General features: G+C 55.3%; 1 protein-coding gene across 1 annotated transcript; it reads right to left on the bottom strand.

The window, feature by feature from the left end:
• Positions 1–1663: 1663 nt before the first annotated feature.
• Positions 1664–23908, bottom strand: DRG2 (developmentally regulated GTP binding protein 2). The gene is made up of 13 exons (XM_081110706.1): positions 23748–23908; positions 17460–17620; positions 12605–12694; positions 11984–12044; positions 10397–10487; positions 9783–9855; positions 9572–9662; positions 8646–8743; positions 8186–8262; positions 6916–7004; positions 6116–6174; positions 2774–2827; positions 1664–2424 (listed from the first exon to the last, which is right to left on the bottom strand). Exons 1-13 carry the CDS (start codon positions 23809–23811, stop codon positions 2338–2340), a joined length of 1095 nt encoding a protein of 364 aa, XP_080966832.1. The 5' UTR covers positions 23812–23908; the 3' UTR covers positions 1664–2337.
• Positions 23909–25255: the final 1347 nt, after the last annotated feature.

Genomic DNA, 25255 nt, shown 5'->3' with positions numbered 1-25255 from the left:
GATCTCAGGACAGACGAGCTTTGGGTTTCCTGCCCAACGGTTCTGAGGAGGACCCGTGAAGGCTAGGCTGGAGCGGAAGGGGCGTGGACAAACACACCTGGGCTCCTTCAACCGACTCTAAAGCTGCAGGAGGGTCACCTCTGGGCGTGCGGCCTGTGGCCCAGCGGCAGCCGGGGGCCCAGCAACGGCCTTGGAAGGAAGCACTGTTGACCTTCACAAAGACAACCAAGCGTCTGGCCAGAGCCTCCCCACACAGAAGGCCCAGGGCAGGGGAGAGATGGGGACAGGCGGCAGCCAGGGGCAGGCCCCTTGGAGTTCGCCTGGCGGGAGGACAGGGACCTGTGGGAGGTGCTGGGGGGGGGGGGGTGAGCACAGCAGCAGGCCTCTGGCTCTCTCAGGCAGAGACGGCAGAACCACGCCAGCCACAGATCCAAGGGCGAGGGCTGACAGGGCACGGACAGCCCTGAAGGGTGAGCGCAGAGCCAGCCCAGGAAACAAGAGCACCCTGGAGCCCGACACCACCGCTCTGACCCCAGACCTCTGGTCTCATGGCCCTCAGCCAGCCTGGGGGACAGCATCGGCCTAGGCCTGACGCCTTGTGAGCCCAGGCCCGCCCCTGCCTGTAAGGCGGGAAGTGGCAGAGCCTTCACCCAGCAGACACCTCACTGAGGACCCCATGGCCAGGCCCTGTGGCGGCTGGCAAGGGGGCTGAGCGACACCACTGAGCTGTCTCGGTGATGCCAACAGGGGGCTGCGGGGACATCATGCCCGTCTTATAAACGAAGAAACTGAGGCCCAGAGAAGGACCTCAAGCCCCTTCCCGCCTGCAAACTGAGGGTGAGGGCTAGAGGCAGACCCCAAGGGTCCCGGCCAGGGCTGCCTTACCTGGGTCCCGAGGCCTGCTCCGGGCCTGCATGCCGCCTAGCGAGGGTCCTGTGGTTGCCGCACCAGCTCGGCTGGCCCAGAGGAGCAGCTCGGTGTCGTGGGGGAGGGGGAACAAGATGCCCGGCCCACCGCGCCTACCGCCTGGGCTGCATGTATGTTTAATGATGTCTATTATTCCTGTTTTGTCTCTGGAAGAGGCTGAGCAGCTGACAGGATCCAAGAACAGCCTGGAGAGCTGGGCAGCAGGCCTACGCCACTCCAGCCTGGCCCAGAGGCCCCCGGGGAGCTCTACCCCTCCTGCAGGCCCAGCCCTGGCAGCCTCACAAGACCTGTTACCCTTCACCCCAAGAGGCACTTTCTCCAGGACGCCTTCTCCACGGCTCAGGCATCTTAGTCTGCGGTTCACATCCCACCTCCGCTCACGAGCTGTGCAGTGCGCGGCAGGCCACTGCCCGGGGACAGGCTGCTGGGAGGGCCCTGCACAGGCCCTGGCACTCCCAGGGCTGAGAACACCTGCTGCCCCTCCTTGGCACCATGCCAAGACCCTCCAGCCCACCTTCCATGGCAAAGGCTACTGGCTCCCCTGGGGAAGGACACATAAGGGCTTCTGGGTTGCTGCCCACCTCTGCAGCCAGGCCTGGTCCCCAGGGCGCAGCCCATCCTGGGGTCCCCACATTCTCCCCAGCTTGAGCCGGTCTGATCATTAGGCTCATTGCTGCCCACGGACCAAACCTGGCCTGAGTTCAGAAAACGTACAAAGTTGACCTCACTCTGAACAGGAAGTGTCCTCATCCTTTATTCCAGAGAGAGCCGAGATCAGAGGGCTGAGAGAGAATACCCCAAACCCCAACGTCCCCCAGCTGTCTGCACAGGGCCTGGGCTGCCCAGGAGGGGTGGCTCTTCAGGACCTGGCAGGCTGTGGAGGGCATAACCGAGTCTTTAAACCCACTTACTCTAGTTTCCATCACTGGGCAGCCGGGGGACAAAAGGGCGGAAGGGTTTTTGCCCTGGAAGGCTCCTTCTTGGGTACCAGAAAAGCTGCAGGAGCAGAGGAGCCAAAATACCCCTACAGTAACACCATCTCTGGGACCCTGGCTCCACCCCAGCACTGACCAGCCGGCAGGCCCTGGGTGGTAAGTAAGGGGGCAGTGTGCTCTCTGTGCCCAACCAGGGCTAGGTATAGGGCGCAGGCCCAGGAATCCAAACTCAGAAGCCCCACCCAAGGGGGCTAGTCTCATGGGAAATGCCTCCAGCCCAACCTAAGGCGCCCATCCCCTCCCTCAGTCCCACACACTCTTTATTATTTGTCTACTGAAGAAACTTCTAGAAAAAGCAGACTTAAGAGACCCTTCCCGGAATACATGTATTTGTATTCTTCCTGTTTGGGCTTCAGCGTGTCCCATTGGGTCCGACTCCCCAGGGAGACAGGTGGGTGGCCGGGCCCGGCCCAGGCTACTTCTTGACAATCTGGATGACATCTTCGTGCTCCATGGTGTGGGTCAGGCCCACCCGCTGCGGGCTGTACTTGGTGCTGGTGCCCTGGGGAAACAGGCAGAGGGGCGACGTCAGTCAGTCCTGACCAAGGCCAAGTCTGGGGAGCTACTGCTAGAGGAGGGTGGGGATGTGAACGCCGGAGTCTAAAGTGGGGCATCCCAGCAGCAGCGAACATCACAGGCCTCAGACAGCCGGACTCCCCAGCGGTCTGATCACCTCTGGGTCCTAAGATGGGGAGGCCTGTGTCCAGTTTGGGGCAGCATGTACGGGTGGAGTGGGGCAGACACAGACATGCGGTCCCACATGGGAGCACAGGGATGCTGCACAGGAGTGGGGGCACCGTGCTCCCTCCTGCCCCAGGGCAATGTTGGGCATGCCACCCACCCTCACTCACCCACACCAGCGCGTACTTGAACTGGCTGGCAAGCGACCGGTGGATGCGGTGGCACTAGTGGGAGGACAGAAGAGTCAGCAGGGAGTGAATTCCATCCAATCCCACCAAGCAATCCCCAAGGCAGGCCCTCACACAGCTCTGGCCTCATCAGGGACACTGCCCCTCCACACAGCCTCACTCACGGCCAGGTCTGCCAGGGGCTGGGGCCTGGCTGGCTGTCAGCGCCCTCTGCCCACCGGGCCTGACAACAGCCCTGACAGATGCTTTCAGGCCCCGACACCTCAGCCTGGTCGCTGTGCTCGGTCACTGTCTCTTATGCCTTCCGCCCACAGCTGTGACCTGGGGCCTCCCACATCCCATCATCCACCCTCCTCTCAGCCCGTGGGTGTTGGCATTCCCAGGTGGAAATGAAGGTCATGGGAATCCCAGCGCTGTCAGGAGGCGGGAGGCGGCCTGGGAGCAGCCAGCTCTTCCCTGGAAAACATGGCCTCTGGCGCTGGGTGGGTGCAGTGGGGGTGGGCCAGGGAGAAGATGGGGCAACACTGCCTCTCCTCCCACGTGCCCACAGCCTTTCAGGCCCTGTTCAGGGACCAAATGCCTCGGCCCAGCTCTGTGGGGACAGAGGTAGACGGAGGCGCCTGCAAGAGCATTTCCCAAGGAGCCACCCTGATCCAGCCTTCTCAGCGGGAGCGAGGATGCCACAGCGACGCGGAGGGGGCTGCTGCAGTGACAGCCACGGACATCACACAGCCATTCCAACACTCGCCGTTTTCTAGACCAGAAAATGACATCTGATGGCCAGAGGTCAGCTCTGGCCTGCAAATGGGTTTTAAGTTTTATTCAGTTTGCTGAACAACGAAAGTAAGCCCACTGGCCAAGTCTGCAAAGCCACTTGGCACATAGGCACAGGGGTTCTCCTGTGCCACAGGCCTCACCGAGCCCAGCGTGTCCGGCACTGGGGAGCTGCACTTGTCTCCTGCGCTGGGGATGAGTGAAAGCTCATGCACGGCCACCTCATCAAAGGGGGAGAGCACGTTCCTTTGGGATGGGAGACTACTGCTCCTCAGAGTGCCTGCGCCTCTCACTTCTGAGGGCCCTGCATGATGGCCCAGGACTCCTTTGCAGGCCAGGCCTTGGTCAGCTCAGTGAAGGCACCAGGGCCTGGGCTGGATGGACTACGAAGGCCCCAGGAGGCTGACAGTATGGGGAGCTGGGGTATGACGCCAGGGCTGCCTGGCTCGTGTCTACCTGGTTCCACTATGGGTCTCTGTTGCAGCATCAGGCAGGGCTCTGTACTTTCTGTGGCACCTGGACGGTAGGTGTGCCAGGAGGGAAGGAGAGTGAGGAGGGGTAACTCCTGGAGAGCAGGCCTCTCTGGGACAAAGTCCAGGCTCCGGAGCAAGGCCTTCAAAGCCCCTCCCCACTCCACTAGCCTCTCCTCACCTGCAGCTTTTGACTCCGTGACACTGACAGCGAACAGTCAGCACTCCCCAGTCCGCTCCTGCCTCTGGGCCTCTGCACCTGTTATTGTCTGCTTTTCTTCCCAGGCGTGGCTGAAACCCCACATCCCCTTGGGCAAGCAGCTGAGGTTCTGAGGGTAGAGGAAACTGCCTCCCCCAAGGTGCAAGGTAACACCAGGTAAGTCCCGCTCATGTGGGCACCTGTGAATGGCCCGCTGGGACCCAGCAGCAGACAGCGCAGCCACAGGTCCTAAACTCCCACAGAGAGCTCTTTGCAGCGATTTCAGGAACCGGGGAAGGGGATCTTGAGTTTCCTTGGCTTTGTTCTGCCTGGCAAGCGAGCTTTCAAGGCCAAACTCGGCCCTGTTTGCATCAGCAACTCAGGACGGCAAAGGCCTAAGGCTGGGCACCCGGAATGAATGAAACATTGAGTGAAACCAGATTGCAGCCCCACCGTCAACAGCTCAGATCCGAGGAAAAATGAGCTAGACCAGCGGGTTTCCACCCACGTGCCGCAGGAGTGAAAACACACAACACCCGACTATTTCATCAGGGGCACTGACCTCTTCCCTTCGGTTGTCAAATAAAAAAATGACAGCAGCCAACACAATAGCCGTCTGGTGTGAATGAATCAAAATCATACCCTCATTATGATTTTTGTTGTTGTTGTTGTTAACCCTCACTTGAGGATATTGCCATTGGTTTTTAGGGAGAGTGAGAGAGAGAGGGGAAGACAGAGAGAAACACATCGATTGGTGATCTCCTGCACGAGCCCTGACCAGGGCAGAGCCTGCAACCAAGGTACCAGAATCGAACCCGGGATCCTTTGGTCCACAGGCTGATGCTCTATCCACTGAGGCAAACCGGCTAGGGCAATTATACTCTATCTTTTGGTCAGATCGGCAAAAATTGTATCTTTTGGTGTGCTGCAAAATTTAGTAATTAGTTTATGTGCCATGAGATGGAAAAGGTTGAAAATTGCTGAGCTAGAGCAAAACAAAAGCCCAAGAAGATGGCTGTGTGACCTGAAGCTCTCGGGCTAACACCTGCTCTTCTATGTCCCAAGGTACCTTCCCTTCCCTGAAAGATGGTACAGAGACACACCCAGGGGAGAGGTGACCCTGTGCCTCCCACAGAGCCCCAGGCACAGAAGGGCACCCTGCCTCAGGGCTCTGCACACCTGCTCCCCCGCTGGAGGGCTTCTCCTACGCCCAGCTCTTCAGTCAGTCCTGCACGGTGGACAGGCCCACTCAGGTCACCTCCTCCGAGTCCTCCTGGTGTCTCTGTAGACTTGGTGCCACCCCTCCCTACTTACTACTCACCCTACTGTGTGACTGCTTGGCTCTGAGACTGGGCATCTGGCAACTGTTGACCCCAAAGGACCCCAGTTCTGGCAGGAACTGGGTCCACTTTGTTGATGTTCAACAGATTGTGTTGAGTGAAGAAAGCATTCAAAGCCACCCTGGGCTGAGGAGCAGGGAAGGGCAGGACATGCTGGGGATGCATGGGGACCTGGAAACCAGCAGGGGCCAAGGGTATGGGAGGTGCAACTCCAAGTCCTAGGCCTGTGTGGGCAGACACGACTTAAACAGACACAGGTACACCTTGGGCAATAGCCGCCTTGACAGAACACCCTGGTGGCTCTGAGTAGCCCACAGCACCAGGCAGCGAGGACCACGGTTTCCTGGACAGCTGCCACGTCCCAGCCAGATGCCGACTGCTGTGCACAACCCCCTGCTGTGGCAGCACCATCCTGGGTCCAACAGCAGGGCCTGCCCACGGCACCTGGCACTGCAGCCTGTCCAGACTTCAGACAGGACCTTACTCCCAGGGGACAGAGAGCTCCATGGACCCCTCATCCAGGCAGGTCTCAGGAACTCACCACATGCTCCACGGAGGCCCCTCTCCGGAGGATGATGGCGTCTGTGAAGTCCGGCCTCTCTGCACAGGTAGAGACGGGGTGGGTGTGAGCCAGTCATGGCCCCACACTATGTGGTTCCTTCCCACAGGGAACAGAGGCCCTTCCAGTCTCCAGCCTTGGGCTAGCCTCCCCCTTTATTTAGCATACCCTCATTGTAGAGCCCCATGCAATCTCCTACAACCTTGACCTGAATACAGATCAAAATAAATCCAAGTCCAGGATTCAAACCGCCTGAAACCCAGTCAGCCATGAGAGCCCCCGCTGAGCCCTGTGAAGCATCTGGAAAGTACTGGCATGATGTGACAGCTGCTGGCATCCAGTCAGGGACAGCCACACGCTCCCCTGGCTTACAAGGTCAAGGTCAAGGAAAACTGCCAGAACTTAGCAGCTAGGTCCCTTTGAGCACAAGGGGTGGGGGCATGGAAAAAGCTCTTGTACATGCAGTCACCTAGTCTTGACAAGGGGCCTGCCACTGTTGGGGGAAGTCGGGAGGGGTTACTGCTGTAGCTGTGGGGAACTAAAGAGCAGCCTCTATCTCACTGCCCCCAGGGCACCCTCAAGACTAGTCCCAGAATTTGGCATTCTTTGTCACAAGGGCTCAGGCTGAGGCCTCTACCAGCCCGGGGTAGAGGACAGTGCTAGTTCTGAGATGGGAGAAGAGCGGAGATGTATACAATACAGGCTGGGCGCTGGGTGCCACCGGCAGTGTGTGGCAGCCCCCGAGGGTGGGGCTGATTCTTGGCTGAGACTGCTTGACTCACGTCCTCTCTTCTTGGTGTAGATGCAGGTCAGAGCCAAGTATTCCCAAAGCATTTCAAGCAAGTAGTCCAGGTTCAGCTTCATGCCACAGCTGCCAGGGAGGAAGGCGGCAGTCAGCGGAGCCCCATGGGCTCAGAGGCCAGGGAGCGCTGCTCTCACCATGGCCAGGCACGGGCACCAAGGCCCGCGGCCCTGGAGCCTGTGAGCACCCAGGTCCAGCTGGTGGCAGCGTGACCTCAGCGCCAACGCCTCTAGTCAGCAAGCGGCCACCCAGCAGAGCTCAGCGTCTCCCTGGGGCCACAGCTGCTCTCTGCAGTCCACACAGGGCCCTGCCGTGAGACTGCCGCGGGCTGTGATGGGATGGAGGACAATCCAGAGCTGGCCTTCGCCTGAGAGGTGGGAGGGGCTTCCAAATGCTCAGGGGAGCCCCGCAGGGATTTCAGCGCCAGGGGTCGGGGTAGGGCTGGTTGTGGTCATTTACTTGTCTTAGCTCCTGCCCCTATCCCACTGCCCCTCCCCCGGCCCCATCCGCAGCTGTTCTGAGCCTGATGAGCAGGAAAGATGCTCTCACAGCCCACAGACGGCATAAGGGTGCCTGGGTGTAGCAGGAGGTGGAGAGGAGCCGAGTTGTTCTAGGAGGGAGTTGGCTCTGCTGTTCTTTGCAGCAGCTGGCGATGCCCAGGAAATGGCCCTCGCGCTTGCATCCCGCCATTTGCATAGTCACCCCACCCGGTCCCTGAGCATCTTCCTCCCGGTGAGCTAAGCCCCGCTGTGAAGCTACAGAGCACCTTGTTTGAGCTGGGAAACCAGCAACGTGGAAGCCACGGGTCAGTGATGACAGGAAGTGACATGGTCATCGGCGAGTGCAGGAGGCCCCAGAACCCAGCCCTCAAGGACAGGGAGCCACGGTCAAGGGTGGCTGTGTCCACCTAATAACTCCAGCTCCCTTTCCCCTCTGCTCTGGGCTGACAGAGCCACATCGTCCAAAGTATCAGGAACACTGGCTTATAGCTGGGCTTTCTGGGGGGCTGAGTTTAACTACTACGTTATGAAGACTCTTAACCATTCCTAACCACTTACCTTGATGGACAAAACCCGTTTTCTTAACCAGAGCCCACCCCACGTTACCCACACTGTCCATGTCATTCAGGATGGGACTGAGCTAAGGTCACCGGCAATTGGGAGGGTCTCCTCTGCCGGGCTGTGTGTGGAGGCGGCGGCGGGGAGGCCTCACTGATGGGCTCACTCCCAGGAAGGACGGCAGAGCCTCACCTGATGACCACACTGTTGGGTTTCCGGGCCAGGCGATCCACTTCTTCCATCGAGATCTGGTCAATTTTGTTATAAACCTGGGATTGAAAGGTGGAGGTGGGTGATGGGGAAGGGAAGACACAAGAGGACAGGAAAGGGCCCCATATAGCCACAGCCCTGCCGGAGGCTCCTCCCTCTGCACACCAAGGCCTGGGGCTGATGCAGCATCCTCCCTCCACAACGCAATGGTGCGGAAAGCTGCAAGGACTGGGCCGCCAGAGCCCCCAAAAGGAAAGGCTGGGCCAGAACCTGTGTCAGTGAGACGTGTGCGACACAAGGAGCTGTGGGTAAAGGGGAGGAGGGTGGAGACAGCTCTGCGCCTCGCAGAAGCCCGTCCCCCGTCTGAGTCAAGGAGGCTCCGGAAGTGTGGCCTGGGACAAGGTGCCCCTCCACAGGGCAGGGGCGGGGCTTGTCCACTTACATACAAGCAGGGCATGTACACCCGGTTGCCCACAATCACGTCGATGAACTCGTCCGGGGAGCAATCCTCTCGGAAGAGCACTTCTGCATTGAAGATCTCTGAGGGGCTCGGGTTAAGGGCACAGTGCGCACTAGCAGCCCGGGTGCCCAGCCAGCTGAGGGCCCGAGACAGCCCATCAGAAAACAGACTGGGAGGCCTTCTCTGCTCACAGGTTTTACAAGAGTTTAAAGTCTGGGGAGCTCCTCATTCTTCTTTTCAAAAGAAGCCACATATAAAAGCTTCAATCACCAGTTCAAATCTTGGCTGTTGGGCAAGAGAGTCTACCTGCCAGAACCCCCAAGCGCCTCAGAAGAGCCACCTTCAGTGCCAGGAGCAGCTGAGAGCTCTGGTCTCACTCACCTGCACCGCGGACTCTCCTCTGGTGCATCCTGCCTCCGCTTGCACACCTCTAGTGACGAGGGCTTGGCCACCTCGAAGGGGGCCCTGTTCCCTCATGAGCTTTCCCTATGCTGAGCTCGCCTTCGCCTCTGCCGTCCTGTCCTCTGGAGTCCCAGAGCCCGCTTATCCACCCAACAATACTTAGCAGGTGTGCACAGGCCCCTGGGGCTCCCTGAGGCTTCTCCAGACCAGGGGGCCGTGTCCCAGGAGGCTGCTGCCCTTGCTGTCGCATCGCCCTTCCAGAGGTGACTGGCCACAGCACCTAGCAGTCGTCCAGGAGCCAGGAAACCAGCCCAGGGTGTGGCTGTCTGACAAGCCCGGATCTCAGTGAGCAGGAGGCGGGGATAGGCGCCCTGTGCTGCGGCTGCAGCTTGCTCAGAAGCCGCTTCGTGCCGGCGCATCAGGAGGCCTGGGAATCCGCTGTGACCCCGGGCCACAGGGCATCAGGCTCCGGGGCCCCGCCCGCGTCGCTCCGTCAGGAAGGATACTGTACTCGTGCAGGATCAGCTGCACCAGCTTTTCTGAGCACTGGGTCAGCGTGACTGTCGAATTAAAGGAGATGCCACCGCCTTTCTTGGGCTGGAGAAGGGAAGGGAGAGCTGCTGATGAAGGCTCAGCTCCTGCCTGATGCAGCGCACGCCACCACCCCCCTCATCTCCCCCGGCCCCCGCCCCGCAGCCTGCAGGTGATGGGCCTTACCTTGAAGTAGATGTTAGGCTTGTGCTTGTTGAGGCGGATGCCCACCGACTCCAGTTCCTTCTCCAGCAGAGACCTGGGCAGAGCCCCCACGAGCCTTCACAGGTGCCCAGAGGCAGGCTGCGCAGCTTCATGTAACATAGGAAGCCGTCCACCCACCCAACACCCGCCTCTACACGCCCTGTGCAACCTGGACCTTCCTTCCCAACAACCCTGGGCTGCAGAGGAGCCTCTGGGCCCTCTGTCTAGTCCAGGGCAGACTGGCCAGGTCTTCAGTCACTGGGCAGAGGCCGGGGCATGAACAAGGGTTCTGTTACTTGGGGCTGGGCTCTGGCAGCGACTCGTGCATGGGCCTCCGCAAGCAGGAGCTAGAGCCAGGCCATGCTCCTTGGGCCGAGGACGGCCCATGCTGCCGGGGCTCCTGCTGCGAGCTCCGGCCCCGATGCTGGAGGCGAGCCCCTGGAGAGGGCGCACCAGGCAGAGTGCACGGGGTCAGCCTGCGGACAGTCCTGCCGCTACTGCCATGCAACAGGGCCCAGCACCACTCAGACCGTCCACCATGAGCTCCAGGGCCTTCCCAGACACGTCAGCCTGCCCCCCTATCCCACCCCGCGGACCTCTGCACCTCTCCCTTGGTGGCATCCAGCATCATGATGACGACGTCAGCTGTGCGTGCCACAGCAATCACCTGCCGGCCACGGCCTTTCCCTGGACAGGCAGAAGGGTCATGGTTACACAGTGACATAGGCAGGACCCATGTGACCCCCACCCAGCCCACAGCACCCCAGACTCCTGTCCTTTACAGACCTGCCATCTGCCACCTCCTAGGTTATGATTTCTTTGGCATTTTTCTTTAATTGAGATGCTCTCTTACTTGTGGAGACTTGTTTTAGAAGAAAATTCATTATCACCACCTCAGGAGGGGTGACATCCTCCCCCAGGCCCTGTGCTAAGAGCTTCATGAACATTTCCTCACTTAATCCTCAAAACTACCCCATATGATTGGTGTTATCATGCCCATTTTACAGATGAGAAAATTGAGGCTTGGCTTAGAGACACTCAATCAGTTGCACAAACACAAAGCCAGTGTGGTGCCAGGACCTGAACCTGTCTGCCCTGACTAGAAAACAGGGCGACAGAAGGCCCACCCGGGCAGCATGATCACAGGAGACCACCCAGGAGGAGGTGCTTCAGGAGAGGCCAGGCCTCATTAGTACTAGATGATCAAAGAGGTCAGGCACCTCGCCAGTGTCAAAGTTGGGGACTAAAGCTGCAAGGCTTTACGGGTTTCAACTATGCCCTGCCCCCTCTTCTGAGAATGAGGGTGACATCCACTCCCCGGCTGCCTCCTGCCTCCATTCGGCACTTCCCCACAGGTGGCCGGACCACCTCAGGCCCCTCATATGCTGGCTGATGGCATGAGGACCATCACCACCACTACCCAATTCAAACTGGCAGGACCTCAATGCCATGGTGACAGCAGGGCATGGGAAGGCACTAGGAGAGATGGCACTGGACACCGAGGGAGGAGGCCCCACTGCCGGCCCGAGCGGGCTGCAGACAGGCAGCTCCATCCCAGCCTGCCACTCGGCAGCTGAATAGTCGGCGAGGCAGACCCTTTTGCTCGCTGCCCCAGTGCTCCTCCTGGCTATGGACAGGAAATGACGGCACTCCCTAAGCCACAGGGCTGTCTGAGCATTAAGTGGGAAAATGGTCAGCAGAGCCCAGAATTTAGCAAGTGCTGAATAGCCAGCAGCTAGTAACCATTGCTGCAAATACTGGATGCAGCCACCTGCCACCAGAAGCCATAGGCATGTTCCCATCTCAAAAAAGACCCCAAAAACCTGAAAAAACAAAAACCAAACCCCACACAACACAGGTCAAGACTAGGAGCACAGTCTGAGATCACCAGCTGAGAAGTGTCCCTCCCTCCCAGGGCAGTGGAGCACAGGGAGGGGAAGTACGGTTTGAGCCTGTCTGGTGAGCTGTGCAACCTTGGCAAGGCACTTCACTGCCTCAGTTTCCTCGGCTTTAAGATGGGTTTCTCAGGACTGTAATGGGCCAGATCCCTTAAGTCCAGAGCACTGAACAATGTGAGGGCTTGTGAGCCCCACCCATCAACCCTCAACAGCCACACCCAACTTCAACAGTGAGGCTTCCTGCATCCTGAGCGAGAAGGCGGGTCCTGGGTGCCCTGCTCGCACCTTGTGCTGCGCCTTCAATGATTCCAGGAAGGTCCAAGAGCTGGATGTTGGCTCCTTTGTACTAGGATGCAGAAGAGAGGACGGTGAGGTGAGGATGGGCCACTGGGCAGGGCCTGCCTGAACCCAGGACACCTACAACAGCCTGCAGCTAGGGGCTGCTGAACCCCAGCCAGCCTCCATGGCTGTGTCTGAGCCTCGTCACTTACTGTGAACTGAGCCACCTGGAGGAGAGCTCTACTTTACAATCCCACAACACTCATCCCAGAGGGTAACAGCTCTTCACAGATACAGTGCTTCACCGGGAGAGGCTCAGGGCCACAGAACCCGGCTGCACACGGCTCCGAAGCTTCACGGGAAACAGGATCCAGCCATGCAGCAAGTGACCGAGCTGGGGGGGTGTGGGCAGCGGAGCACAGGGCGCCCAGAGAGCTGCCACACACTGGCCTGTTCCTGGGACCAGTGGTGTGGCAGGATGGGCCAGGCATCTCTGGGGTCTCAGCAGCCAGAATCCCCGGAGGCGCCAGTGTTTCAGGGCGCTCCGGCTCAGGACAGACAAACACACAATTGAAAACACAAGCACACGCCCTTGCCCCTCCTGGGGTCCAGCAAACTCCAACTTACTTCAATGACCCCTGGGATACACGTCAGGGTTGTGAACTCATAGGATGCCGCTTCACTGGCTGTGGAGGTCATTAGACTCAAGAAGGTGGACTAGGAGAGAAAGCAAGTCATGGCATGAGTCTTGTCCCCTCTCCCTGGAGAAGCCTCACCCCCGTTGGTGACTGGGGGTATGTGAAGAGAGCAATAGCTGGAAAGTTGTCTCAGGCCCCGCCAAGGTGGAGATGGGCACCAGAGGACCCCACTGTTTCTCAGTGGTCCAAGCCTCTCTCAGGTGGACACAGGGACCTGCTTCTCAGTGGGTTCTTCCCTTAAATCAGGGGCCCTTCCCAGCTCCACAAAACCCTTGACCATCGCGGGCCCCAGAGAACTTCAAGCAGGTGACAGCCCACGGCACTCGGAGCGGCTGCTCCCCCGGGAGAGGTGAGATGTGCTGGGAGAGCCTGGCCTTCAGGTTTAGACAAAGCCCGGTGGGAGGAAGGGGTGAGCCGGGAAGAACCTGGGTGGAACACTATGCCATAGTCCGCTTCGGAATGGGCTGCGGCTGGGCTCGGCGACAGAGAGGCCTTGGACCCCGCCTCTGCTGGGGGACCCTGGGCAAGAAACTACATCCTCTGAGCTTCAGTGTCCTCCTATGCAGAGTGGGCATCCATTCCACCTCTTTCCTGAGGGACTGCATAGGGATTCATAGAGATGATAAGGCATGTGGTATACTGAGTCCAGGGCACAGCAAGACCAGTGCTGGACGCTGAGGCCCAGAACGCAAGCACAGCAGTGGGCAGCACCAGGAAAAGCCCAGCCTGGCCTCAGGCGCCCATCTGGTCAGCACGGCACCTGAAACAAGCCTGAGGCGCAGTTCCGACTGGGATAGTGCTGCCTAGATCTGGAGCTGGTGCCTTCAGGACTCTGCCCCTCGCTGGCAGGCAGGAGGCTGGGGCCACACCTCCCTCACACCCTCAGGCTGAAACCTAGAATGGGGCATGTGAAGGAAACACAGGCCTCAAATCCTGAAACTCTCTGCCCTGGGGACCTCCTGAAGGTGGGGAGTGGGAGAGTAGAGCAATGGCCCCAAGACACTGAATGGTGCTGGGGGACCCCCCCCGCCCCAATCCAGTTTGGCCTCTGCCAGAGAGGCTTGGGCCTATGGCCAGAGAGCCTGGATTCCCAACAGGGCGGCAGGGTCTGGCCACAGGCCCCAGACTCCCAGAGGCACGGACCTGGGAGACTAGAGCAGCTTCTCTCAGCCTGTGCTTCTCACCTGGAAAGGAAGTCTTTGGTAGGTTGGAAAGTAAAATCAAAAGAAAAGACTAAAATTCATGAGCCCATAATAACACCTGAAGAGCTGAAGCATGGAACCCTCACTTGTCACCTGTAGGACAGCTGTGAGCTCAGCATCTGTCCTGCCTTTCCAGGAGAAACTCCCTCAGAGGAACCAAGCTGCCCACATGGAGGACAGAGCTGCTACTTTACAAGGCACATCAGCCTCCAAGTGAGAAAGGAGTAAGAGAACTAGAAAAGAGCTACGTTACAAACACTAATAAAACCCCAGGCAAGGACAGGTCACTGGGCCCAAGCCACTGAAAGGATGTTGATAGGCCTGATTTCTGCGAGCCGCCCAGCAGCCCCTGCAGGTGACTTTCCAGTGTTCTGGTGTGGGGGACACAGGGTGCGCTCCCCTTAGCGCGGCGGCCCTGGAAACGCAGCAAGCCCTCGAGGTTTTCTGTCATGTCCATCAGTGACTCGTGAACCTGGCCAACACAGTCCGGCCCCCAGCTCCCGGGAAAGAGCACAGTCGGACAAGCTGCAGCACACCTCGAGGAGGCAAGCAGACCTCGGCACACAAACGTTCCGTTGGACAACAGGCCTGGTCTCTTCAGCGAGGCAGGGTCATGACAAAAGGGGCTGTCTAGGTTAAAGCAGCCTTCGCAACAACACACGGGGCTGCATGTGGCCAGAGTGGATCCTAGTTTGGAAAGACCAGTTGCAAAGGTCATTTTGGGGTAAATACTGACTAGCATATAGTCTGGGCACTAGATGATCATTGGTCACTCTTAATTTTGTTTGGTATGCTATGCCAGTTTGCAGCTAAGCAGGACATTTTTCTTATTCGTTGGAGATACAAGCTTAAATATTTGAAGGTGGAGGGCCATAAAGCATGACACCTGTCATTTACTCCCAAATGGTTCAGTCAAAACAAAAACACCACCCCCCACAACACACAGTGATAGAGCAATATGGCAAAATGCCAGTCGGTGATGCATCCAGATAGAGGGCAGATTGTACTTGTTTTTTCACCTCTTATGCCTGTTTGAAATTTCTGTTATATAGAATTGGGGAAAATGAGAAAGAATAAAAACGACAGGGACCTGGACCATGCCAGGATTGAAGACTCTGAGGGTATTGGGCTGGCAGAGAGCACACTTGGGGGAAGTCCCACCCCTTGGGCAGGAGGGGCTCCTGCAGCAGAGGTCTGCTCCTTCTGAGGGGCTGGAGCAGGAGGCCCCTGGGCGGCTCTGTGTCTGGCTTTTGTGAAGTTGGGGAGTCATAAGCACCCAACCACTAAAGGAATTTGAGCACAGGCTGGAAAGCTGCATGCAACAGGCTGCTCAGATTTTATGGGAGGGATGAACTGCCAAAGGCTTGAAGGAATAGGAGCTGCAGATAGAAGCTTCCAGTCCCTTCTACCTGATTCAGATGGTTACTAAAATGGCTCTGCATTTCCTGAGCCCACACCATTGGAGGACAAGGAGAAAATGACAGTAAAATCCAACTGGGGTATGTGCCTGAAGACTAAAAAGCACTTAGATGCACCAGGAAGGAATCCTTCTGCAGATTCTGCAGCAGAGCCTGGTCTCGGTCCAGCTGCACCTGCGCCAGCACGCACATCCCAGCTCAGACCCAGCACTGTGGATAGTGGGTGCACCAGAAAGCCTAGAAAACACTCCCATCGGTCCCCAGGTGGAGTCAGCTGGAGTTTCTTTGGTGCGTAATTGGCCAGGCTGATGGCTGCTTTAAACCTTTGCGGTCCAATTTTACTTTTGGAATTCAAACAGTCTGGTCCAAATTAATTGACAGGATTGAATGTTGAACCGGTTTGCGGTGTCTCAGCCTCGACGTTGGACCTGCTCCATAGCGCCTGGTCTGTTGAGTCAGCTTCCACGTTGGACCGAAAAGGGTTAAAAACCCTGAAGCCGGAGCTGCTGTGCCTATGCCTAGGAACGCTTCCTGCAGAAACACCAGTTCCAGAGGCAAAGCAGCGAGCAAAGAGCATTCACCACAGCACCGTGGGCTGCAACAAAAGCCTGGGCGGACTGGCCACCACCATGGGGGTGGAGGGGAAGGGTGGCTGTTGGTGATCACATGACCACAACACGGCATTCCAGGCAGCAGCTGAGAGAAGAGGGGATATACAAGATGAGCCGGAAGCATTTTGTAGTATCAGAAGTACGGAAGTGCTGAGTAAACACAACAGTTTGTCAAAGAGCCAACTGAAAAAGCCCCAAAACTAGACAAATCTGAGTAACAATAGAACCCAAGTATACAACAAATGCCCAGGAGTCCACACTGATATAAATAAATGATTAAATAAAATGGGAGAGAAGGGACAAATCTCACGTATGAACTCTGAATAATTTGTGTAGCTACGCCCCCTCAAAAAGGTGGAGCTAACTCCTCCCCCTAGTGGACTGCACACAGTCCCATCCCTTCTAAGAGGACACGAGAACATGAGAAAAACCATGAATTCAAGGAGGAGAAACCTGACAAACTCGCCCTCCTCAGGTGGTCAAGGTCAACATCAACTGATGATGTGAGAAAAATGGCACTTCACTCCTGTGGCATTCCTCCCAAACCCATAACCGTCTACGCATGAGAAAAGGTCAGTGGAGGGACTTTCTACAATACCCCACTAGCACTCCTCAAGACGGCCAGTCATCCAATCAAGGCCAGTCTAAGGAGAGCTGAGGACAGGACCACTGAGTGCAACATGGGCTCCCGGGCAAGACAACAGAACTCTGTGGCAGCCGGGCGTGGGGCAGGAAGGAACGCTGTGCTGACTTGGCAGCTTCTTTGTAAATCCTTGACTCTTAAAAAGCTGGGCAGCTCAGTCCCTTTCTGCTCAAAACCCTTCCATGAGGTTTATATCACTCCACACTCAACTGCTAAGTATGAATTTCACACTAAACTAAGAAGCTTACAGGAGAAACTGAAAAAACTCTGCAGTGGCTCCTGCTTCACCCTATTTCACTCAAGCACAGAGCTGTATGATGGCTCCAAAGTCATCCACCCTCTGCAATTTGTCTCCCACTGCTGCTCACTCAGACCCGGCTGCCTGGCTCCCTTAAACACAACAAGCAAGCCCCCACCTATGGGCCTTTGCACCCACTGCTCCCTCTGTCTGGGGTGTTCCTTCCCAGGGCCCTGCAAGCTTCCACACAACCTTCAGGCCTCTGCTCAAATCTCTGCTCACCAGGGCAGCTTTTCCCCGATCCCAACCAGAAAGTGGCGGGACCACAGTCCCCACCCGCCATTAACTGTCTTTTCTCCCCCGAGAGGGGAGGTCTGCGTGGGCAGGGACAGAACTCTCTCACTCTCTGCTGTATCTTCAGCAGCTGGCACGCGGTGCACACTCAATGAATGTGCACAACGGATGAGTCAGAGACAGAATGGAGCTATTTCTGCTAAAGCAGAAAGAAAGTTCTCCATGTTAGGATGATACAGAGGTGGGGCCTGATCCTGGGGGAGGCTGGGTCTTCTCTGTCCCTGGAGCTAATCCAGACGGGCAGGGAGAAGAGCCGCAGTCACTCTGACAGGAGACAATCTGCCTTCCTCCCCAAGGCCCACCATGACCATCACTGACCTTACCCACAGAGGGAAATCCAATCAGTGCCACACGGGCGTCGCCCGACTTCATGACATCGAAGCCCTCTCCTTTGGATGAGGCCGATTTGGAGGGTTCTAGGAGCTGGGCCCGATACTTGGCCAGTTTTGCTTTCAGCAAGCCCAGGTGATATTCAGTGGCTAAAGGACAAAAAGCAAGACAGAAGGTAAATGTCTAAAGTATCCAAGCCCTGTGAGTTAGATGGGGCCTCACACACCACCAAGTGCTAGCCAGAATGTCAGACCCAATGGCAACCACTGTGAAGATCAGGAGAGAAAAATACCATCCCTCTGCTGAAAATGCCCCCTTGGCTGCTCACTTCATCTGTATATACATAAGGCTAAGTGACTATCCGACTGGTAGCTATGATGTGTACTGACCACCAGGGGGCAGACACTCAACTAAGGAGCTGCAGTGACGCACACTGGCCATTTAAAAATAAATAGCACCGAAGACTTGGTGCCGTCAAACCAACACTCAGCTTCCTCCAAGTGGGACGGACACAGGCCCCGCCACCACCCCTGAGCGACACCCCACCAAATCACAGCCAATGCTGCCAAGACCCCGTGGCGTAAAATGCGGCCCACTGCCCAGCCCGGAAACGGTCACTGTGGGCGCCGGGTAATGAAGTCACATAGCAACACCCTGCTTCCTCTCTCTAGCGACTAGCTTTCTTGGAATTTCTCAGCCCAGGAACACAACTTGCTTTATAGCCAGGTGCAAACCTTTCAGAGTTTAACCAAATGTTTGTGAAGCATATTCACGTGCCTCATCTCATTTGATCCTCACAGAAGTCCTGGAGTAGGTAGGTAGGAGACTCGGTAGAATCCTATTTTCTTTTCATTAGCCGAAAAACGGAGACTTAGAAAGTATAGAAACTTGACCCGACTGAAAAGTAAGAAATGGTGGACCCTGAAAATTACTTCAGGTTTTCTCACTGCGCAGAATATAGTCAAACACGGCTGCAATTAAATATTTTACCCTTTGTTCTCCCTGTGTGACCTACAATAATAATCTGCTTCGTGCTGATATTTACTGCTGTGTTGCTGACAATTACCTGAAAGAGAAGTTGGGATGCTTCACTGGGCTGGAAAAAAGTTTAGCTACACCAGAAAGCAGGTCTAATTAAGCAAGTTTGTTCTATATCTATAAAAGGCTAAGTTGACTCGCGTGTGTGTGATACATATAAAGCTCTTGCTGGTGCCAATCGCAAGCGTTTCGATCTGTCACTGTCAATCATGAATTTGGTTGACACTTCTATTATAGAGAAAGGGCAAATAGCGATATTAAAATATTTCTTCTAATTAATTTCCTTTCAATGTGCATGAATCCATGCACCGGGCCACTAGCCTTATATAATAAAACCCTAATATGCAAATCGACTGAACAGCAGAATGACCAGTCGCTATGACATGCACTGACCACCAGGGGGCAGATGCTCAACGCAGGAGCTGCCCCCTGGTGGTCAGTGCATTCCCACAGGGGGAGCGCTGCTCAGCCAGAAGCCAGGCTCCCAGCAGCAGTGAGTACAGCAGCAGTGGCGTGAGTCTTTCCTGCCTTCGCAGGAGCACGAAGGACCCCTCGGGGGTCCCGGACTGCGATAGGGTGCAGGCTGGGCTGAGGGACTCCCCCAGTGCATGAATGTCGTGCACCGGGCCTCTAGTCTATATAAATAAAAATGTAAATGTTTGTTTGTTCAAAATCTTAAATTTCTGAAAGTTCTTCACCTATTGCTTTGAAATTTTGATACAACGTTGCATTCGAATATGTGCATGTTTTTATATACCTATATACCTACTATTATATAAATGTCACACCTGTGACAGGTAAAAACATGCTTTTTTTGAAAAAAACAGCGCCATCTGTTGGATGTAAAAGCAACACATGCTATACTAAATATTTTACAATTCCATTTCAATGTTTCTGTTTACAATTATAAATTGTAGATAAAATTAACTACAAATATGCGTGTCCAGCTGCAAAATGAACCATCAGCTGAGATATTCTCACATCAATTGCTGGAAATTGGGAATGGAAAGGTGCCGGTTGATCTGACCTCAGGACGAATTTCATTGCCTCATAACTTCTGCAATTTAGTGATGTCAAAAGAAGAATTGGTTGAAAAAGTATTTCCCAACATTCAAACCAATTATAAGAATCACGACTGGGCCCTAACCGGTTTGGCTCAGTGGATAGACTGCCAGCCTGTGGACTGAAAGGTCCCAGGTTCGATTCCGGTCAAGGGCATGTACCTTGGTTGCGGGCACATCCCCAGTGGGAGGTGTGCAGGAGGCAGCTGATTGTATCCATCTGGAACAAGTGTTCCAGTTTCTAACTCCCTATCCCTCTCCCTTCCTCTCTATAAAAAATCAATAAAATATATTAAAAAAAAAGAAAAGAATCACGATTGGCTGAGTGAACGAGCTATTCTTGCGGTCAAGAACAAAGATGTCTACGAACTTAACAATATTATTCAGTCTAACATTCAAAGCGAGGCAGTCACATACAAGTCCGTCGACACTGTTGTGGAAGCAGATGAAGCGGTTAATTATCCAACAGAATTTTTGAATTCACTCGATCTGCCAGGGATGCCACCGCACGTACTGCAATTGAAAATCGGCATGCCAATTATCATGTTGCGAAATATCAACCAGCCAAAGCTTTGCAATGGCAAGCGGCTTGCAGTAAAAAAATTAATGAGCAACGTCGTAGAAGCAACAATCTTAACAGGACCTTTCAAAGGTGAAGATGTCCTCATTTCTCGCATTCCTATGATTCCAACAGATATGCCATTTCAATTTAAGAGATTGCAATTCCCAATTCGATTGGCATTTGCAATCACCATCAACAAAGCTCAGGGCCAATCTTTAGAACTGTGCGGTTTAGATCTAGACGCGGATTGCTTCTCACATGGACAATTATATGTTGCGTGTTCTAGAGTCGGCAAACCAGACAATCTCTATATCTGCACAGACAATGGAACAACAAAAAATATTGTATACCCACAAGCATTGTGAAATTAAACATATTAGAAACATGCGCTTTTTCTTTTCTTTCTTTTCCATTTAACCAGACTGAGCCACAGCAACGCGTGGCCGGTACAGCTAGTTTATAATAAAAGCGAGTCTCCTTATTGAGGCCTCGAGACCCTATGTAAGTGGTTCTGAGTGGATCCAGCAACACTCCCTGAGGGCTTTCTAGAAATTCCTAGGGTTGTTTTCCATTATCATTCTGATGAAGCCAATCACTGCCCTACCAGGTGTGAGTCAGTCTAGCACAGTCAAGAACTGTCCTGTGTCCCACGTGACTTTTCATGTCCCAAAGACATCCAAAGAAAAAACCTGGTTAGGATGACAGGGGCCTGAAATCTAACTGCTTCACACATACACACAGGGACTTTCTGCACTGTGAATAAACGCTGAAATTTCCAGGAACGCAACTCCTGTGCATGTTCAAGGAAGACTACACCATGTTTTGTTTGAAACTTTGCCTAGAGCTGCTCACCATCTTGGGAGGCTATGCCACCAACAGTGAAGCCGCTTGCGGGAGGCACTAACAATGCACCTGCGCGGCCTGCATTGTGCCAGCCGCACCCCATGCTACTCAGAGACACAAGCACCTCACTGCTGCACTATCACTTCCTTATAACTTGGCTGTGGCCCAACATTTGCATATTGAAACACACAGTATTTTTATTAGAAACTACTTCCCCTTTCCCCCTCCTTTATATTACTATTAGGGCATTATATTGACATTTCTCAAATTTTTTGTGTACAAAAGTTATACTATTGATGAGGAATCACACTCCAGAACAGTAAAGAGGGTATTACAAAGTCTTTGCTCTAAACGGAGGCTGGGCTGACACTGGCAGCAGGGCCCTAGGGGACCTGGTCCGCGGCTACTTCAACAACATCTCTTACCACTCCTCTTCCATTTCCTCCATTCCAGCCACAGCGGCTTTCTCAGCATATGCCGACCCATTCCTGCCTCTGGGCCTTTGCAGCTGCTGTTCCTTCCATTTAAACTTGATCTTCCCAGGGCTTGCTCCTTCTCAACATTCAAGGCAAACTCAACTGTCACCTCTTCAAGGAAGTCTCCCTACCAGTTTTGGGGGACAGTGTCATCCAGAGGCCCACCCTGGCCATTTTGCTTTGGGTAAATTACTTAATCTTCTTGTGCATTAGTTTCTTAACCTGCAAAATAGGGATGTTATAACAATAACTACTTCACTGGATTTCTAGAAGGCTTAAAGGAAGCACTAAGAGCATGTCTAGCACATAGTAAGCACCCAATAAAAGTTGGTGATTATTACTATCTACAGTAACCCCATCTCTCTCTAGTCCCTCTCTGCCTCGGTCCTGATTATTGTCTGCATGGCTCTTATCACCATTCAAAACTGTCTTGCTCTTTAGTGCCCTCCCTCTAATAGGGCAGGGACTGGGACTGCCGTAGTTGTATCCTCAGCTTCTCGCTCAGGGTATGTACAGGGCAAGTGCTCAGGAAATGTTTTAATAGGCAGATGGTGAGAAATGGTCAAGAATGGGTTCAGCAGCAGCCAGGTTGACATGGTCCTTCCTGTCATCCCAGCCATCAGATCTGAGCATCCCTGCAAGGAAGGACTAGATCTAAGTCCCCTTCACTCTCCCTCCTCCGCCGCTCTACAGTGGGAGGTCTCCCGCCTCCCCTAAGCCTCCCTGCTACTTGGCATCCCACAGACGATACTCCACGGGGGAACCAGAGAGGAGCTTTTAAAACAGAAACCAGACTACCTCTCTCCTGCTTCACACCCTCCACTAGCTCCCACTGCCCTCACACGTCAGACTTGGCCCAGGACCTACACGTGCTACGTGACTGGCCCCCTCCTTTCCCGTCACTGCACTCCAGGCCCAGATCTTCTGACCCTTAAACACACCGAGTTTCCTGCCAGGGGGGCCTCTGCACCAACTGTCCCTCTGATGCAAAAATGCTGGTCTCAGCTCAAATGCTCCCTCCTCCTGGTGGTCTGTTCTGATCAGTCCCCACCCCTAACACTCTGGTTTGTCTTCACAGAATTTACTGCTGAAACTGTCTTATTTAGTTACTGATGTACAGTTTACTGCTGAAACTGTCTTATTTAGTTACTGATGTACAGTTTACTGCTGAAACTGTCTTATTTAGTTACTGATGTACAGGCTGCCCACTGGAAGGTCAGCTCCGCGAGGGCAGGGATGTGACCACACAGCGAGGGCTCAGTAAAGATTTGCAGAAAGTGCGGAAACCGGTTTGGCTCAGTGGATGGAGCGTCGGCCTGCGGACTGAAGGGTCCCGGGTTCGGTTCTGGTCAGGGGCATGTACCTGGGTTGCGGGCATATCACCAGTGGGAGATGTGCAGGAGGCAGCTGATTGATGTTTTTCTCTCATCGATGTTTCTAGCTCTCTATCTCTCTCCCTTCCTCTCTGTAAAAAATCAATAAAATATATTTATAAAAAAAAAAGATATGCAGAAAGAAATCGTGTCCCCCATTATTCCAGACCCTCCTTCTGATCTAGACTACTCTCCTCCTGTCCCATGAATACAGCGCGCTCACCGAGTCTCCCTTGCCTTCGCCCCCACCTGGAACACCCTTCCCTCCACCAGCTCTAGTCCCACCTCCTCCTGGAAGCCGGCTGGGGGTCACCATGCTTGTCTCCTCTGAGCTCCTCCGCCCTTACCATCTGAAGCCCAGAGGTGAGGCTGCACGTGCCTTCGCCACGTGGGGAGGTTTACTTTAGATACTGGGCGCTCGCTGTCAGTGTGACCGAGCCGCGAGCGAACCGGTGGCGGAGGGTTACATCCCCGGGAGCAGAGGAGGCCCCGCAGCCAGAAGAGGTGAAGGGCCTGTCCAAGGTTTCACAGCCGGGGAGGGGTGCGGCCAGGGGTCGGACCAGGTCCGCGCGAATCCGGAGTCCGGACGGCCGCCCCTACTCCCCCCGGGCCTCCCCAGGGGCTGCCGGGTGAGTCTCCCGGGAGAGGCCCCCCCGGCCTTCCCAGCACAGGGGGAGCGCGGCCCCGCCTCTCTCGGGGCCAGATGCCTGCGCTGGGGCTGCGGTTTCTCCTCGGCCTCTCCTCCGGCACCACCCGGCCTGGCCCTGGCCCCTCTCGCGGGGTCGTTCGCCGTCAGCCGGCGTGGGGCCCGGATCCCGCCGGCCCCGCCTGCCTCGCCCCGACGGGCGCTTCCCGCGACCTGCGGGCGGCTCCCCATCTCACAGGCAGGAAGACGGGGGCAGAGGGCCCGGGGCCACGCTCACCCTTGTTCTTCTGCGTCCGAGCGATCTCCTTCTCGATCTCGGAGATCTTCTCCAGGATCCCCATGGCCGCGCTCTGCTCAGGGCGCCCCGACTCCGCGGCGGCTCCAGAACCCCGGCCTGTGGCGGCCGCGCAGCGTGTGCCCGGAAGCCCACGGATTACAGCTTCCTCCGGCGCCGGCGCTCGGCTATTCCGGGTCCGGCGGGCCACGCGGAGCGGAGTGCCTCACATGATTGGTTCCGCCCTCTGGGCTGGGCGCCCGCTGGGATGGCTGGGACCGGCTAGGCGGGCAGAGACGGGCATGATACACTGGACCAGGGCTAAGGTGGGCAGGGGTCGGGCATGGGAGACAGAGGGAATCTTCGGTGATGAACTCTAAACGGATGTAAAGAAAAGGAGCCGAGCTCTTATTCTATGTCGAAGTTAACAGTGGGTCCCCCTTGCCACATTAACCACGTGCTCACCTTAGCCTTCCTCTCTACCATCAGATACTTCCTAGACAACATTTCCTATGTGGAATTCTTGCAAAAAAAATATTGTATTTGAAATTAGACACAAGGAAACATAAGACACATCTACAAAGTGGTACATTTTGTAAAACAAGTGGCCTGAGGTCTTCAAAATTATAAATGAGTGGGGAAAGGAAGGGGGACTGTTCTAGATTAAAATAGCCTATATAATAAAAGCCTAATATGCAAATCGACCGAACTGGGGAACAAGGGGGGGGGGGGAAAGGTTGCTATGATGCGCACTGACCACCAGGGGCAGACACTCAATGCAGGAGCTTCCCCCAGCCCGCAGGCCCCAACCGGCAGTGGTGGGGGTTGGGGCTGGTGAGTGGGCAGCGCCACGCCAGCCAAGGCGGGTGCCAGTGGGGGCCCCCATCGCCCTGCCAGCACCCCCCCCTTTGGTCCCTGATTGCCAGCCAGGCCTAGGGACCCTACCCATGCACGAGTTTTGTGCACCAGGCCTCTAGTGTTAAATATAATGTGTGAACCTTGCCTAGATTCTGGTTGAAAATTTTAAAAGCAGCTGGGACAGTTGGGGAAACTTTAACTTTGGATAGGATATTGGATATTATGGAGTAACTGCTAATTTTCCTGGTGTGATGATGTAGGACAGTGTTCGGCAAACTGCGGCTCGCGAGCCACATGCGGCTCTTTGGCCCCTTGAGTGTGGCTCTTCCACAAAATACTGACTTCTGCACATGGGCCATGAAGTTTCAATCGCACTGTACGTGCACGTCCACGTCCACACGTGGTATTTGTGGAAGAGCCACACTCAAGGGGCCAAAGAGCCGCATGTGGCTCGCGAGCCGCAGTTTGCCGACCACTGATGTAGGAGAATGTTTTTATTATTAGTAGATGCATGCTGTGGTGTTTAGGGGTTATCTTAGTCTGCTCAGGCCAACATAACAAAATACCATGCATTGGGTGGCTTAAACAACAGAAAATTTCTCAGTTTTGGAGGTTGGAAGTCCAAGATGGGGGTACTTAGTGTGGTTGAGTTC

The sequence above is a fragment of the Myotis nattereri genome (genome assembly GCF_964212035.1).
Source record: "Myotis nattereri genome assembly, chromosome: 16".
Lineage (NCBI taxonomy): Eukaryota > Metazoa > Chordata > Mammalia > Chiroptera > Vespertilionidae > Myotis > Myotis nattereri.
Note: the sequence above shows the minus strand (reverse complement) of the source record. Positions and strands in the feature narration are given on the sequence as shown.